At 33.0% G+C, this 19,119-nt stretch overlaps 1 protein-coding gene across 1 annotated transcript; it reads left to right on the top strand.

The window, feature by feature from the left end:
* Positions 1-1,942: 1,942 nt before the first annotated feature.
* On the top strand, positions 1,943-14,909 carry LOC133200337 (uncharacterized). The gene is made up of 5 exons (XM_061336155.1): positions 1,943-2,194; positions 4,874-4,982; positions 5,616-5,848; positions 14,515-14,643; positions 14,766-14,909. Exons 1-5 carry the CDS (start codon positions 1,943-1,945, stop codon positions 14,907-14,909), a joined length of 867 nt encoding a protein of 288 aa, XP_061192139.1.
* The last annotated feature ends 4,210 nt before the right edge of the window (positions 14,910-19,119 follow it).

The following is a 19,119-nucleotide window of genomic DNA, read 5'->3' on the forward strand; positions in this document are numbered from 1 at the left end:
TGCTCATTTCTCAAACAATGGAAATACATGCATTTACTTTAAAGTGTGCAAAAGCAGCAATGTTTAAACTATTTTTTTTTAGTTTTTTCAAAAAAAATGTCCATAGTACAAATATTTTTTATAGTTCAGACTAGCAAATTTTTGTCATTTTTAAATAAAATGCCAACTTGAGAAAACTAAATGCATTAAAATAGCTGCAGATAGTTCTTTCAAATGGTGTACATACAAATTTTGACCAATTAATAAGCACGCAACCAAATCAAAACAATTAATGCTTCAAACGGAGTACATGTATGTCATAACATGGAGGTATCCCATACTACCTTAAAGTGACAGTACGGCGCATCTCATCAAAAAACTGACTAGATAAAATTTTCCGACAAGATTTGGAATTTTTTTACTACTCATAAATGTATAAGCTTTCAGAAAATTACAACTTTTACAATTAAATAATTTGGATTATTTCATTAAAATTAATAGTTATTTATGGGACGTAAATATATACATCGCAACGTGTTCGGGGTTCCACATTCCATGCTATGCACGCATGCGTAGTTTTCATAAACAAAACAGCATGGTTAGAGAGGGAATCCCGGTAGGCTCGGGTAGGCCTGCTACATTGACAAAGTCGACTAAAAATAAAAAGAAACTGAAAATAGAACTTGAAAAAGCAACTTTCCTGACTAAACTTTAGTTTGGGGATTAATATAATCGCTGGATAAGGAAGAAACGGGAACTCGGCGACACTCACGCAGGGCTCTCGAAGGTTCTATTCGACAGGTTTGTTGATACTTGTTATCATTTCTCATTTTTCCGTCGCTTTCAAAGAAAAACAATAGTGTAAACTCAACATAAAAAATACATCTTTGACTTATAAAAATTGTTGCCATTTGAAATGCTAACTTTTCTTAACTGTGCAGAAAAATATTTTGTTTGACATTTGCCGCGATCACGTATGCATGGTATGATTAGTTGGTTTTTCCTTCCTCGCCTGAATGCAGACTAAAATCTTTACGATTATTATTTTAGATTGTTTTATCAGAAAGTTATGATAATTTGTGTTTTTTTAAAATTGCTTTCACCTAATATTCATTACAACTGTAAACTCTACAGTGTAGGCACGTGCCGTTTTAGAATTCACGTGGTACAAATAAACAGATCTAAGATTGCTCCAGTTCGTACGACCCTTAATTTTCCGGCAGATTCTAATTACGTTAATTTTGTTTGAGTAGAGAATATTTCTGTTTCTCAAACTGCTTACATCAACTTTATACCTTATTTCTTAATGACATATTGGGTAAATTTGGATGAAAAAGCACACATTTTGCAGCCGAACTGTCGCTTTAAGGATACAAAACACAATCAAAAATTTGATGCATGGATTGATACATATTTTTTGACTGGTTTTGAATGGACATGACATAAATAATCAATCCCTAAAATATAAAGAAATCGTAAATTTTCTTTGGTGCTTAGATAAGCGATTTTATTTTGTTTTCTATATAATTCTATACAAAATTTTGCACATTTTTTGACATTGTGACAAAATCTAACCAAATTCTCTCACCTTACCTGTGGAAAATATCAATCAAGTTACCTATTTGAATATTAATATATGAGAAATATTGCCGATTTCTGAAAAAAGTTTGTTTGTGTTATTTATCCTTAAAGGCCACCTTCTTTTACATACTCACTAACAACATTTTATAGCAGTCGTCGAGTCTAAATGCTCTTAAAGGTATACTTTACATAATACATCACTACATTGCTAACAAGATAACCTATACATTTTTACCATGGCCTGGACTAGTGAATTATTCCATGTCAACAGATATAAAACATCTCATTAACAATCATCTTTGGAATTTCATTGAATAAACAATGAATTGCAGCTTACTTCAATTAATGTCTTATGTTTTACCAGCTTATCTATTTCTCCAAAATGGTTAATTTTTTCATCAGAATACAAGACAGGAAAAGAAAAACGATTGCAAAACTGGAGTCAACTCTTTCCAAAGTTGTTAATTTCAGCAACAGAAAAAATTCTGTTGTTGAACTGACTTGCAGTCAGTGCTATGAGTCAACCACAGATCTCTACAGATGCTTAGACTGCATTGGATCATGGGTGGTATGTGAAGGATGCCTTCATTCTAACCACTCACATCCACATTTACACGTGATTGAGAAATGGATGGTATGTACTTTAAATTGTCCAATAAACCAATAATTTTCTTTTACAATAATTTAATTCTGGTTGTAACATGCCATTAAATTCGATATAACAGAAATCTGTTAATATTGTTTAACCTGCCTTGCCTATGTCACAATGACTTACGTAGTAATTAATCCGCCTGACATTACATTTAAAAATTTGAACAATATAAGGGAATTTTAAAGGTACAAAAATTGTCTTAAATTTAACATTTAATGAAAGAGAATCAAATTATAAGGTATGAATTTAATAGCTACCCAAGTTATACTTGTATAAATTTTACACTTTCTTATAATCCTCTTCATCTAAACTGCCCCAACCAAGGTTATACAGTATGCCTACAGGGTAACCATGTCTAAATGATTATCACATATATTGTGGCCTCACCCTATCCTCAGAACTTTGATTTTAATTGATCAGAATTGAATCTGCACTATCTATCAATGATTGCATATTAATATTAAATTAGAGCAAGAGGCCCATCGGCCACATCCCTCGCCTAAGTATTTTGGCTAGGAGTTCAGTTTTTATGAGTGGTATCAACCTATTCCCAAGGGGAGGGAACATGATTTGAACGAACTTGAATTTACCATAACTGAAGATGCTACCATATTTCTTCGACAAATCATGGCGCTATAATATTTAAAAAGATTTTTTCCGTTAAGTTTTATCATCTTTTGTAGCCCCATCCTACACCCAGGGGGTCATAATTTGAACAAACTTTAATTAACACTACATATAAAGGATGCTTCCATATAAATATGACCAATCATAGCTTTGCTGTTCTTGAGAAGAAGATTTTTAAAGATTTTTCCTATGTAAATCTTTGATTGCCCATTGTAGTCCTACCCTACCCATGGGGGTCATTATTTGAACAAACTTGAATCTACACTACCTGAGGATGCTTCCATATAAATATGACCAATCATGGCTTTGCTGTTCCTTGAGAAGAAGATTTTTAAAGACTTTTCCTATGTATTCCTAAGTAAATCTTTGATCCTTCATTGTGCCCCCCCCCCCCAACCCTGGGGGTCATGATTTGAACAAATTTGAATCTACACTACCTGGAAATTTTCCCATATAAGTTTCATCTTTCCTGGCCCAGTGGTTGAAAAGAATTTTTATAAAAGATGCCATTAATTTTTCACTAAATTGTAAATATCTCCCCTTGAAAGAAGGTGTGTTCCTTCATTTGAACAAACTTTAAACCCGTCTACCTAAGGTTACTTTGTATAAGTTTGGTTGCAATTGGTCCAGTGATTCTTGAGAAGAAATCTGAAAATGTTAAAAGTTAACAGACAGACAGACGACGGACAAAATATGATCAGAAAAGCTCACTTGAGCTTTCAGCTCAGGTGAGCAAACTTTCCTTACATCTTACATGTTTCCTTTAAATACTGGCTATCCCATTCAACATATATTGACCCTTGGCTTTGCTGAGAACAAATTTGAATAAACACTGATACTTTTCTTTAAATATTTGACTCTGCGGTTTTTCAGACATGTTTTAAATAGGGAAGTCAAAATATTTATTTTCTTTAGTCGATTATTCGATTGCATTATTCGAACAATAGTCGTGAGATGTATTCCAAACTTTACTGGTACATGATGTATTTATAACTCAGAAACCCTTTTACTAAAATCTATCTAAAAGTAACATCAAAATTTATGCAATATAACATAGCATGATTATTTGAATTTAGAAACCTAATTCTCCAAAATGTATGATTTCCCCTGTCAATAAAATTCATAAATCAGTCTGTACATGCAGCCAGGTTTTATTTTAGAAAGCAAAGAAAAAAAATGCCAAGAGATAATTTTTAAAGCTTATTAGGAAATAAATTGGGGGAGGGGTTAATCTCACACTATCCACACGCCAAGTGCCTGTGAAATTGTTAGGTAGATACTGCTTATTGGATTGTTTGCTCTGGCTATCAAAATGTCCTTATACAATTTAAATAGTAAGCGAATTGTTTTAATAATCAATGAAGTGCCAAAACATATCACAAGATCCAGTCCAATTAATAATTTTACAAACAAGGCCTAATAAATTGGTGGGTAATTAATTACAAAAACAACACGGGCAGTTACTGATGAATAATTCTCACAGTACGCAGCAGTAGTGAAGCCCTTATTTTACTGTACTTTTTATACGTACATGGAAAATCAACCATTTTTTGGGGGGGGGGGGGGGGAATTATCTTATCGACTGTCTATGAGGAAAGATGGTTTCTCAAATTTAGTGACAAGAATTCCACTACCTTATCATTCTTTTATTGCATTTATTTAATTGTGATAATATTCCAATGTCATTTCGTTATTTGATCCTCAGTCCATTCAACTGATAGTCGAATAGTCGACTATTCGTTGATATCCCTAGTTTTAAATGATTTCTCCCTTTCCTCTCTATTTCTCAATAATTAACACTTACAGCAATTAAGACATATGGCTCTTCCATTACCTAAAGATACTTTTTATCTGTCCACCAGCTGGTTCTGAAGGAATCTGATAATACAAATCTTTGTAGATGACACATGAAAGTCAGGGAACTGTTGAGGCTCTTCTATCACAAAACTTGAATATAACCTTTTGTTCTGGTAGCTAAAAATATTAATGTTTCAATTTACCTTCAATATTGCAGATTTATTGTATATTTTTCAGAATGGTACATTTATTGGATATCAATGTGAGAAATCTGTCTGGTGCTCCATGAAACATAAACACTTTGCAAACAAATACATTAAAGACTTGGTTGTCATTGATGACAAAGGTAACATGTCATTTACATGCAGTTTGAAAGTTTTTAATAACAAGTTTTATAAATGAAACAAGTATTGTATTTACCACAATGCTCAAATTAATAACATTTATCTGCCTAACACACAGAATTTAGTAAAATCAACCCAAAATGATGCTTTAAAATTAAAAATGCAGAGGTTCAATTACTATAATCACTATATAATTTTAACTTATAATCAATACTTATTGACGATTGAACAGTCTTGACTAATAAAATGAATTTAATCCCATTGAAAGAGATAATTTATTAATTGTGATTATAATAAACAGAATATTTTTTTTCTTATACATCTATTAAAGGGACCATTAATTCTAATGCAATGATTTTCTACTGAATTTATTCATTTACTTCATCTACATTCTAGACAACCAATATTTCCAATTCACTCATCTTATAATTACACTGCATATGAAATAGAATTGTACATCACAGAGGGAGTCTGTAAGATTCCAGTTCTCCTCAAGAGCCTATTTCCCTTCAAATCAGGAAATAAGCATTTTCTAGGGGAACTAATCTCCCAGAATCCCTCAATAATATACTTAATTGTATATTATTTAATTTATTTGATTAGACAATTATTGTCTACAAACCGAACTCTTACAGGCCGACAACATCTTCGTACAATAGAGTTTTGTACCTGTGAGGAGGAACCAGTGACATTGATAGACTTTGATTTGTGGCCCTCTTCTCCAATGTATCCCAAAATAGCCTTTCACTTTGACCTTCTCAGATGGCTAAATGGATTAATGCTGGAAAGCCACGTATCTGCAAAGAGTTTTTGTGAAGCACTTACTGCAAGACTTCCTAAGCAACAAAAGAAGTACACATCTAAGGAGGTAAGGAGGATGACTATTCCTATGCCTTAAATTTGTGTCTTGAATATTTTCCTTCAAGAAACTTTAACTTAAAAAAAAGAGGTTAAAAGATCATTGCGACAATAAAAAAGGCACCATGATCCATATATGCTCCTGAGTAATCATGGCCATGCTCTTCAATGTACCCCAAGATGCTTGCATTAAGATACATGTATTTCTTCAATGATGGTCTTGCTGCCCTCTCTTAAGCTTGTACAAGGGGGCGTTGATTTGAAAAAAAATCCTTTCCACACTATATGGGGGTGCTTGCAAATTAACATAACATTGTAAGTCCTGCTTTCTTAAAATATTTTTTAACGATTTCCTATTCATTTAAACACTACATATTTCCTATGTTAAAATTGGACCCCCTGCTCTGGTCCCACCATGGACCCACGTACCAACAGTAAATATGCAATCTTCACATAATTTTGGATTTTGCTGGTACGGAATTTCTGCCATTTTTATCAATGGTCCTTTGTGGCCCTTTCATGATTATTTCCCATAAAAGATGTTCTGCTTCTTCTTTTGAACAAACTTCAATCCCTAATCAACCAAGCATGCTTTAAGCCTTTGTGGCAAGTTTTGCTGAAATTGGTCAAGTGGCTTTAGAAAACAATCTTAAAATATCAGTGTTTTACAAACATTACAAATCACCACCCTTCAATCTTAAAAAGCCTAGGCCAAGCTTAAAAAATCCTTTGATTGCAGTTGCCGTCTTGTAATTTTTAGAGTGGATTGTTTTGTTTTTTTTTAAATAGATTCAAATTTTAAGGTTTTTGTTGGAAAACAAATCATAGGGATTTTCACAGGGTTAGGGCTATTCCAGGAAAAATTGTATGGGGGGGTTGGAAGGCACTTTTATTTTTACCCCACCACCCATACATTTTTAATTACCTTCTACCCCACCCCCCATCAGTTTAAAAATGCTTTTGATACAACCACCCATCTAAATTTAAAAAAAAAAAATTGTATCACATATATATATATATATATATATATATATATATATATATATATATATATATATATATATATATATATATATATACAATAAAATTTTATGTACTTTTTTCAGGTATTGTAATTTATCTGACTTCGAATGAGTGTTGGGTTTTGACATCTATCCAACCAGGGCCCGTTTTACAAAAGAACTTACGACTAAGAAAAAAAATTATTATGCAAATAAATTTCTTTTTTGCATTACTTTAAAAATGTTTTAAATCTTTTTGAAAAAAAAAAGATAGTTTTATGCCAACAATTTTAACAGAAACATAAATTTTGTAAGATATTATGAACAACTAAAAATTAAAAAAAAATATATTGAATGAATTCTAAATCCCATCTAACAACTTAGACCATTGGTGCATACAAGTTCGACAAGTTAACACTTAATAGGTTAAGGACTGGTATGTTTTTGACATAATATATTTCATATTGTTTTCAAACTCATATCTCATCTTCCTTTTACTCTGTATGTGGTATAGAGTAAAATATTTGACTTGCAAACTCCATAGTCATGCTCTAAAACGTTCATTATCAGATACGTTTTTTTCTACTTTCGGTTTAAAATAAAACGATCTTTTTGATTGTTTCTAATATCATTTAATTTACTAATGTAATCAAGTTTGATTAAACTGGAGAAAAGAAACTGAACCAGGTAATCCAAAGCACAACGAATCCGTTTTCCAATCCCCCATTCATGGCATTGTCATTGCAGTCTCAGTTGCACATGCGTTTATAGTTATCTGCCCTTGTTTCCGTTTTGTTCGATTCTACTTTCACTTTCAATGTAAACACACTTTACAACTGTTTAGGACGAAAATATCGGTATTTACCGATTTATACAAAATGAGAGGAAAGAAGTACTTTGCACTTGATTATTTGTGAGGGTAAATACAACCACCCATCTAAAATTATATCGAGTGAGGACAACCACCCATACAAATTTAATTGCTACAGACCCACTACCCATACAAAAATATATGAAGTGCCGTCCAACCCTCCCATACATTTTTTCCTGGAATAGCCCTTACCAAATGTATATAAGCTCTATTTATGTCTTCTAATGCTTGTAGGCAAGCTCACCGCAGCTAGTTTTTGCTAATTTTGTACAAGTCAAATAAAACACTTTCATAGAGATGAATAATGTCATTTATTAAAATGACGGTATAAACATAAACAATTTAACACACAAGAGGGGGATCAGATTCACAAGATTTGGTTATCAGTTACGTAGAATATGATAATGTCTGATCCCCCAAAAATTACTAGAAAAAAGTACCTGTAAAACAAGACAATCAAAACATCATAAGAAAAAGTTAGCAAAAAGATGGCACATCAAAACAAAATAGGCCACAAGATGTGACATGCAAGTCACATCCATGCAAGATGTGACATGCAGACCACATCCGTGCCATCCAAGGTGAGCTTGCACACAATATTAAACAAAACATTATTTAGAACTGTTAACAATTCTATATGGAAGCAGTTAATCACTGGCCTATCCTTATATTGAAGTAAAGTAAATGAAATGAAAAATCTACCTATTATTGTTTTATCAACCAAAGTTTACACCAGAATGTAGTTAATATAAACTGAAAGAAGAATATGTACTAATACAATATCCACAATATCCAAAAAATGGCAATAAATATGGATAAGAAATATGTATGAAAGAAAATTAATTTCTTAGTAAATGAGATGACAAACACCAAGTATTGTTAAATGAGCCAGCAAGCAAACTAAGTCAGGAGAGGGGTATTTATAATAGCTAACAGCAGTTATTCACTGACCTGTCTTTACAAATAAATCATTGGGACCTACAACATGCGTAGTAATAGCTAAATGCTACATTGCGACATGTTACAACGAATTTAATGAATTATGTGCATTAAGGTACTTGTAGGAGTAGAACAAAACAGCAGTTAAACACTGACCTGAATTTGAACTACATTCTAGAATCTGATTATCCATTGGGAGTAGAACAAAACAGCAGTTAAACACTGACCTGCATTTGAACTACATTCTAGAATCTCACTATCCATTGGGAGTAGAACAAAACAGCAGTTAAACACTGTCCTGCATTTGAACTACATTCTAGAATCTGATTATCCATTGGGAGTAGAACAAAACAGCAGTTAAACACTGACTTGCATTTGAACTACATTCTAGAATCTGACTATCAATTGGGAATAGAACAAAACAGCAGTTAAACTCTGACCTGCATTTGAACTACATGTTATAATTTAATTATTCCTTGAAAGTAGAACAGAACAGCAGTCAAACACTGACCTGCATTTGAACTCCATTCTAGTATGTTAAGGATTATATGAACTTATGAAATTAAAGTGATTTTAAACTAATATATCTATGCAATACAATTGAGCTGCAGTGCCTTAAAATTCCGATACCGATTTCTGAATAATTTATCTGTGCATCATGATTGGCTGTCCCACAGTCTCTATACAAATATGCGCAAGATCCAGGCTTACAAATTACCTTGCTTTGAAAATTATAACTGTTATGCTAGTGACAGGGGGCTATCTATGAGTCGAGGGTATGCACATTACCGAACCTGCTCCTAACAATGGCAATTTGAAGCGCATATCCTAACTAAATATGATATGGGTGTTGTTCATCACTTAAAGCAAATTTGTTGCAATTCTTGTCATGACTAATGGTTGAGGTCTAGTAATTTTAGCAAACTTCAATTTCACAAATTCTACCTAGTGGTGGGTGGAAGTGCTCTTGAGTAGTACACTAGGTCAGTCATAATTCTACTTACTACAACCTTGAATTATGCAGATCTTTTCTCCATTTTACAACCTTAAACTGTAGCTTACAAATTATAATTCAAAGATTTGTATCAGAAATTCAACAAAATATTAAACACCCCCAATAATACTTGCAAAACAACTGTTTCTCTTCTGTAGAACCAAGAAGGTGGTGCACATAAATTTAACACATTCCATGAGATGCCTTTTTAATGGAGAAACCTACCATAGGTGTCTATTCCAGAAAGTATGAATAAGGTTTACCAGGTGAAGATAAGATTATTATGATCTTTAGCATTTCATGAATAGGACGTGAAAGACTGCAAATTCCTAGATTATTTTGAACTCTGTGCACAACACTTACAGGAAAGTTGAAAGTATCAAAATGGGGATAAGATAATAACTTTGCAAATTTGAGAGCAGGGAAATTGGCATTAAATTAAAACTGGATAACTTAAGAAGTTCAAAGGCCTATATATCATTATTAAAGGCATTATGAAAAGGTAGTTAATTGATGGGGTATAATAAACCTATACCAAGCCTACTTAAGCCATCAATAAAATATATTAACTTGCAAGATATATAACCCATGTAATATATGTAAGATTCCCTGGTTTACAGACAAATTTGTTTCCCATAGACGCTGCTTAACGATAAAGACACATTCTGTAATTTGCTTTACGAAAGGCACAATAGCCATGATTCTGCAATTTCCAAATCGTAACTTCTCAACCTTGATTCAAATGAAAATTATTTTTTACCTGACTGGGTAAACCTACGGTAACAGTAGTAGGTTGTGTACCTGTTAAAGGATATTTCCCCTCACATTAGTGTATAAAACTGAAGAAATCAAACCCTGTCATTTTATTTATTTACACTGGGATCTGTGGTAACCTATGAAATCAATTTAACATATATTTACCAGTTATGTTACGGACTAATTTGTGGTTTTATGGAGGGAGGACCATTGGAATCTGCCTATACATGATTTGCTTGCTGACTCACCTGCAAATGTTTTATAAGAAACCGACTTTGATGATCTAGCTGGTATGGATGATTTGTCAACAAAAAGTAGTGGGTATCCTGGTTATTCAGCTGACTTAGGGCCCACCTGTGCCAACACTGCTGCAGCTTAGCTGGCATATATATGGATCTTATACAGTTTGTTGAATAAAAGTTGTTGCTAAGTCAATATGTGTTAAGCAAGTTTTGTAGAAATTATGGCCTTGGGGTCATGCACATTAAATTCATGGCATCAGGCACAGCTTTATTTGGTTCTCCAGGCTATGGAGTGTATTCCTGCTCCCTCTAAACTGGAATTACTGGCATGCGATGAGGTTAATAAGGATGGCTGGACTTTCCTTAGGTTTTTGTTTTCTCACAGGTTGTTCAGAATATCTGCAATGTACTTCAAAATTAATTTTTTATCATTATCATCCAAGTATAAAGTGTCATTAAAAGAGGATGCCACCTTAAAACTGGGAAGCAAAAAAAAAAAAAAATATGTCTACATGAGTAACAATGCAAGAGCAAAAGAAAAGGAAACTTCCTACTAGGATGAACTTTTGAGCAGATATTTCACAACCATACATTTGTAATCTCTGATAAATGTTACATGTATGATAACTTAAATTGACTAAATTGGCAACAATCTGGCAATATGGCCAAAAGGAAAATTGAAGAAATATTGAGAACTTAGCAGTTAACTATTTACTCCATTCCAAAATAAAATGCCACATTTATATCATGAACCCACTACAGGGAACAATACTTTAGTTTGTATGAACAAGTGACACATCATAGATATCTCTTACTTAACAGGTATATAAACTCAAACATGAATAAAACTTTATAACTCTAAGGAAATAGGCATATATATATATACTAAGCCAGTAAACAATATAGATTACATAGACCCTTATGCACCTATATAAATTTTGTCCCAAAACAATGAACAACAATATAGGTAAATCTGACCCTTATGTACATAAAAACTCTAATCCACAAGAAAATGTGCTTCATAAGAACCCAAATGATTGTCGCTATGAACAATAAACAATAGATAACTGTGACTCATTGGTACCTATAAACTCCGTAACAAAACAATAAACAATATGTGTAACTCTGACCCATAGTATCATTAAACTCAGTACCAAAATATTAAACGGTTATGGGTAAATAAAACCATAAGTGCCAGTCAATCAGCTCTGTTATTAACAATATGGGTAACTCAGATTCATTGGTACAAAAACTCTATCATTCATAACAATAAACCACATGGATAACACTGACCCATAAGTACATGAGCTCAGTAACACTAGCCAATTCATACAAATAACTGTGCCAAAAGACAAATATGCTACATAAGACGCCATTTGATTGTCATTATGAGCAATTAACAACAAACAATAAGGGTAACTCTGACCCAACAATAAACAAATATGCTATGTAAGATGCCAATTGATTGTCATTATGAGCAATTAACAAAAAAAAAGAAAACAATATGGGTAACTCTGACCTAATAGGTACAAATCTACTGTGTACCAAAAACAACAAACAATATGGGTAACTCCGACCCATAAGGTACAATCTACTGTGTACCAACCCAACAAACAATATGGGTGACTCCGACCCAAAAGGTACAATCTACTGTGTACCAACCCAACAAACAATATGGGTAACTCCGACCTAAAAGGTACAATCTACTGTGTACCAACCCAACAAACAATATGGGTAACTCCGACCCATAAGGTACAATCTACTGTGTACCAACCCAACAAACAATATGGGTAACTCCAACCCAAAAGGTACAATCTACTGTGTACCAAAACAACAAACAAATATGGGTAACTCCGACCCAACAGGTACAAATCTATTGTGTACCAAAACAACAAACAATAGGGGTAACTCTGACCCAACAGGTACAAATCTACTGTGTACCAAAACAACAAACAATATGGGTAACTCCGACCCAACAGGTACAAATCTAATGTGTACCAACAACAAACAATATGGGTAACTCCGACCCAACGGGTACATATCTACCATGCACCAACACAATAAACATATCAACTTTGTACCAAAACAATAAACAACTTGAGTAACACCGACCCAATAAGTACATCTACATATACTTTGTACCAAATAAATAAATTTAAACAATGTAGAAAACTTCAAACAAATGTTACATGTATACAAACTCTGCACCAAACTGTGCAAACAATAATGGGCAATCCAAGCAAAAATACCACAGTATATCTGTACATATGAACCATGCATAAGCTTGAACCAAAACCCTTCAACTCATGAGAACACGATATTGTTATTAACATGATTAAAGTACACATTGGTCAACTAACCTACATTACCTATTATCATATGCCTTTGGGGGAAGGGAGGGAGGCAAGTGTCTAAATATTGCTGCTTGTTATACATGTTAAATGCAAAACTTGAAGCATGAAAATTATTATAGATAATTCTCCTTATATTCAACAGAACTGAATAACTTTTGCATAATAATGCTATCTTAAAAGCTTACACAATGGCTATATTTACCAGTTAACTTGATTTGAGTGAAGCAGTGCCTTTGTTTGCAATAAATGAAAGTGATAACTTATAGACATAAATACCATTAGGAAACCCAAAAAGGTTCATATGTAATATAATGCACCTATATTTAAGAGTGAACATGCCTTAGTCAATTAATTCAATGTGAACAGGACACTGGTGACGGCAAACTTCCTTATGCATGTGGTAAAGCAGCACATGTGTACGCCATCTGGACCTAGAGCGCCCAAGTCGTTGAGGTTCAGGATCACCCGCTGTGGCCCCAGATGTGAAATAGTCATGCTTGTAGCCGAACCTTGCAGGATGCTAAAGGCAAAGCAAGTTAACACAATTTCTTGCCGATCAAACTCTGTGTCCACTGATCATGCTGGTCGATAAAGAGATACAAATGTCTCCAAAAGTTTCGTTCAATCAGTAAAAAATACTCTGAGTGAAATCATTTCCAAATCTCGATCTGGAGGGAAACTTCATTTGGCGACGCAATAAAATAAAGCTCCGTGGAATATTAGCACTCTTCTAATGAATCTCTGTTCATAAGATCGCGTGGAGTGCACATAAACACAAAATGAATAAAGTTCATATCGTCAGAAAAATACTGATACACCAGATGCATCATATAGTAGGGCCTAATATCTATGTAAATAACCCGCGGACATGTACCACCGCACCATAGGCCAAGAAAACAATAATAAATAAAATCCACACAGCACAAACTGCTCTTCACAACACGTTGTTGTTTCCTATTCTTTTGAAAGAAATCCAAAGCACGTCTAGCTTAGTTAAACAATCATAGAAGTTGTAACATCTTCAAAATAAACGTGCCTCGTGTAAGCGGTGGTCAGCATGCGGGTATCAAAATACAACTGAATGCCTCGCTGTTTTGACCACGTGACCTTACACCATCATTGGCTAAAAGCTATTGATACATCAGCCAGGGCGTGGATCTAAGAATTTTCACAATTTACAAACATAAAATCCTACAAAAAAGCTCTAAATGAATTACCGCATTAAATACATAAATTCAATTATTATTCTAATAATTGTTGTTTTATTTTAAGCCACTGATTGATGAAAACAAAAATCAAAAGTAGAAAATGAAACAGATTGGGACTTTTAAAAAAGGTCATTTAAAAAAATGGCTTGTAGAAGTTTTGGTCAGGTGCATTTTAAGTGGATCAGTAGGCAATTTTAGGCCTTACTGAGTCTTCTGTTCAAGTGAGCTAATAAATCTATAAAAACCATATCTTGTATATGTAATTGCACTATATGCAATTAACAATTGTTTCAATTTTGAAAATGCAATAGGAAAAAGAAATCTACAAAGTTTTAATGGAAGAAACCATTCACCAGTTTCGCCACTTCTGTTATAAAATGGATTTCTGTGAACGGTTTGACGGGCTTGATGATGGTTGCAGTTGTCCTGCATGTTATCAGGTACATGGTTCTACAGTACACATACTTGATTGATCTATCATCCAACTGGTTATTATATTTTTTACTTATTAGAATATTGTTTAAATTAAAATTTTAAATTAAATTTCACCTTTTGTGTACAGACAGACACTCCATTTTACTATTTGGATGCAGATTTCCAGCTTGTTAGGAAAACCTCATCTGGGAAAAGCTGGCTCGATCCAAAGCATTCCGAAAACTTTTTTGTGCAGCAAGATAAAGTTGATGACTTTTTTTTCTTCTTATGAGGAAAAGACTGGATATACTAAAACCAAGGTGTGGAATGTTCATCAATCACTACTGCATCTTGAGTTACAGTTTTATTGATCTTTACTGGATACTGTGGAATCATTTTAATTCGTGGGGGTCAATGTTCGTGGGCAAGCAAAATATTACTTGTTCGTGGGGATGTAATTTCATGGGTTACTCGTTTAAATGGTAGATTCAATGAATTAATATCTTTACAAAATAAACGTTCGTGGGGATGTAATTCGTAGGTAAGGGTGACCCACGAAATCCACGAACATTGGTCCCCCACGAACAATGATGATTCCACAGTATATGAAATTCTCACTTGTAAGTCATTGCTATTACTGTTATGAATCTTAAATGCATAATGTAAACTGCAACCCCAAACTTACGCTTTCAACTTGTTCAGGACTAGTGGCTATAATGGTTTGACTCAAGAATCAAGATACAAATATATATATTGAATTCTAATGCTTACTGTAATAGTCATGATTTTAAATTGATTTTAATTATAACAACAATTTTCTTTCAGATGCCATTGAAAGTTATGAAATAACTTTCAATAATAAACTTGATTTAAAATAAAAATGTTTTATTTAAATATTAAACAGTTAAATAAATTTATAACAACTACCTCTAATTAAAGTCTAGAAATCTCTGGAGTTCTAAAATTACAGTTAAACTCTTAACCTTGAATAAATGAATAAGTAAGAATTGCCATTGGTTAATATTTTCCCACCAAAACCTTTAACCCCCTTTGTCCAGAGTGTCCAGATAATTACTATACCTAGGAGCAGTCAGTGTGTAATGTTGTATTTTTGATATTTGGAGTATTTTATAGACCACTGACAATATTAAATCCATAGCAAGACATATATATACACTGTATTAGAAATAGAGATGGATTCATACCCATAGTTAGAATCTGGTACTTAAGTATATAACCCATGTAATAAACATCACACTGATTTCAAAACCATCTTGTCTTGATTGCTGCTCCGCTATACTTACAAATAACTTCAATTCATAGTTTCCATATATTTGTAAAATTCTATACCCTTATATATATATATTCTACCATTTCACCTTGTATGGAGAATAAAATTGACTAAAAAAAATAATATACTATTCATCTGAAGTTTGCTTTTGTTTTTTTTTTTTATTATCAAAGTTTTCCCAAAGGATAATATTTCAAAAAAAGTTGATCATTGTCAGTGATATAATTATATGCTTTTAAAAATGTTTAGAACTACTCAAGTAATTCTTATAATGCTTATAAACAGCAAGTAAAGGTCAATCATGTGTTGCAGTAAATCATAAGTCATCTTTATCTTTAAAGTTAAAATTTTATCGACAACCAGTCTTTTTAATCTTACCTCTTCACATCTTGTGTACTATTATTAGGATTGCAGTAACTTCCAAGCAGGAGATAACTTACGATCTAAGAATAAAAATGCCAAGCTGTCTGAGAAGGCTGTTTTTGGGGCTACATGTCGCCATGATTTCCCTCAAAAATTTTTCAGCTTAAAACATGCAGAAAGGTATTTCTAAAATTAAAAAAAATATATTAAACAATCTTCTAACAATGATATGAAAAATTTCTACCTGCACTACCAGGTATACATTATTTAAGAAGATTATTTTTGTAATTTTCATTAGCTGAAAGTACGTCACATGATATTTATCCATTTATGTTATTGACCCAAAAGCATGTCCGCAGAAACTGATGTCGCATGACTCGATTTTTTGTCTGCATCAATGTGACGTTAAAATATAATAAGCATGTTTTTACCATCGTGACATAATGGCAGCCCAGGCTGTTCAGTTAGGACTGTGTCATTCTGTTAGAATATTCACTCTTAGTGATTATATGATACAGCTATAATGGACATCAGTGAAAAGTCGATCAATATGTGGTTATAAGGACCCATATCAAGTTATATTGACCTCAGACATGCAAAATGATAGCAACCTCCCAAGCTCGGTCTCTGTCACATTTTGTGTCTTCTGTCCATATCACTTCATATGGTTCCTTATAACTTAATTATAACCACATATTGACCGACACTGGAGTCCATAATTTTATAAGATATACATACATACATACATACATATATATATATATATATATATATATATATATAACTCATAAGCTTTCAGCTCAGGTGAGCCAAAACTTTTAAACCAGACACATTCACCAACAGACAGACAAACATGTGCAAGAAATATGCTGATCAGCAAACTTAAATGCAGCCTTAAATGCATTATTACCTAAATAACCTCTTTCTTTGTAGATTAGGATATGCTGTCTTCCTACTAGAAATGATTAAAGAAGAGCATTCAGGGAAAAAAGTCCATATTTCATACGATATTGCCTGTTTACTAAAGAAACATCTGGAGGTATATTTGCATTAAGTTAGCTACCCCCTTGTCTTAGCAAATAGCAAAATGTATACTTATTCCTTATATATGTTTTTAGTTAATATTCTTATATTATCAAATTTATTTTGTAAATTTTCCATGAAATAACTATACATGGATTCTTTCTGTGGAAGATCATGAAAAAGTGTTGATGATGCCAAGTTTTAATATGCCAGAAATTAGCTTTGATTCCTTCCCAAAAATGAAAATGTTACTAAAATACCTATTCCTTTTTCACAGAAAACAGGCAATATGGATTTGCTGCAAACTTTTACTTTCTGTGTTCCAATATTCCATTCCTATGGTCATACAGCTTCCTGTCAGGCAAGAAATAATCATACAGTTAAAAATGACCGAAGTTCTTTAAAATGACTTTAATTCTATTACATGGATTACACCAAATAAAAACTTATTTCATTCACGATTGATGCCAATTACTTGGTAAATACTTTTATGTTTTTATTTTAGTTTTCTTTTATTCAGATGATCATGAGTCCATGTCAAACTCCAGGGAATGGACTAACTGATGGAGAAGGGATAGCGAGACTTTGGTCATACTTGGGCCATTTCTCCTCTATTACAAAGGAGATGACTCCCGAAAACCGAACTGATCTCCTTACTGATGCATTAATACATTATGGTCAGAAGATTAGAGAAAAGCAAGGTACAAAACCAGGTCATGAGTGCATAGAATATACTATTGAAATTTCAGGTGTCAATGAAAATTTTGAACCTAGGCCCCAATGCTATCGAATCCTTTATGCAATAAAAATTCCTTATGTATTTTCAAAAATTCTAAAAACCTGTATTTTTAAGTGGAAAATTCAAATTAATTGTGATAGCCTATGCACATCTTTTGACATGTACAATTCTCTTATAAGCATATCAGTACTTATAATTGACTTAGGAACCCTCATTACACTGCACACTTAAAAGAGTTATAATTTAGTGGTATTTTTATGTAGTTAGAGTGATCTGCCTTAAGATCTAAAATAAAATAAATTGAAATCCACAGTTTATCAATCAATTCTTTTAAGCAATAGATTTTAACATTATGAAAGGCCTAGATAGATTAATTCAAAATTTATGCATGTTTTTATTGACTAAGTGTGCAGGGTATGGAGAAACCTTAAAGTAATATTTTTCTATATCGATCTCTCTTAAGCTTACCGACTAAGATTTTATATTCTAAACTAGACTTTTGCTCAAATTATAAGGCATCATGAGTTATACAATATGGTATTAGGAAAGAAACATAAAATGTTCTACCGTTTGGTTGTGTTTTTTGGAGAGGGTCATATCAAAATGTCCAAATTAAGCTTCCTGAGAATTGTAGATTCTAATGGCCTCCCGGGGTAGGGGAATGCCACAAAAGGGATTCAAAGTTTTACACTGAAATATAGTATATAGGAAATTATTTGTAAAAATCTTTTTCTCAAGAAGCACTGTGCCAGAAAAGCTGAAACTAACACGAATGTTTCCTGGGGTAGTGTAGATCCTAAATTGTTTAAATCCCCCCTCCCCCCCCCCCCCCCCCGGGTAGGTTGGGGTCACAAAAGGGAACAAAAACTTTACATTGAAATATACATGTATAGGAAAAATGTTTTAAAAATCTTCTCAAGAAGCACTGTGCCAGACATAAAGATTTCGTTGGGTAGTGTAGATTCAAAATTGTTCAAATTGTGACCCCCAAGGTAGGTCAGGGCCATAAAAGGGAATCAGTTTTACATTGAAATATATAGGAAAAATCTTTTTCTAATGAACCACTGGGCCGGAAATGCTGAAACC

The sequence above is a fragment of the Saccostrea echinata genome, unplaced genomic scaffold (genome assembly GCF_033153115.1).
Source record: "Saccostrea echinata isolate AGI-Se365-2 ecotype Australia unplaced genomic scaffold, CSIRO_AGI_Sech_v1 ptg000038l, whole genome shotgun sequence".
Classification (NCBI taxonomy): Eukaryota; Metazoa; Mollusca; class Bivalvia; order Ostreida; family Ostreidae; genus Saccostrea; species Saccostrea echinata.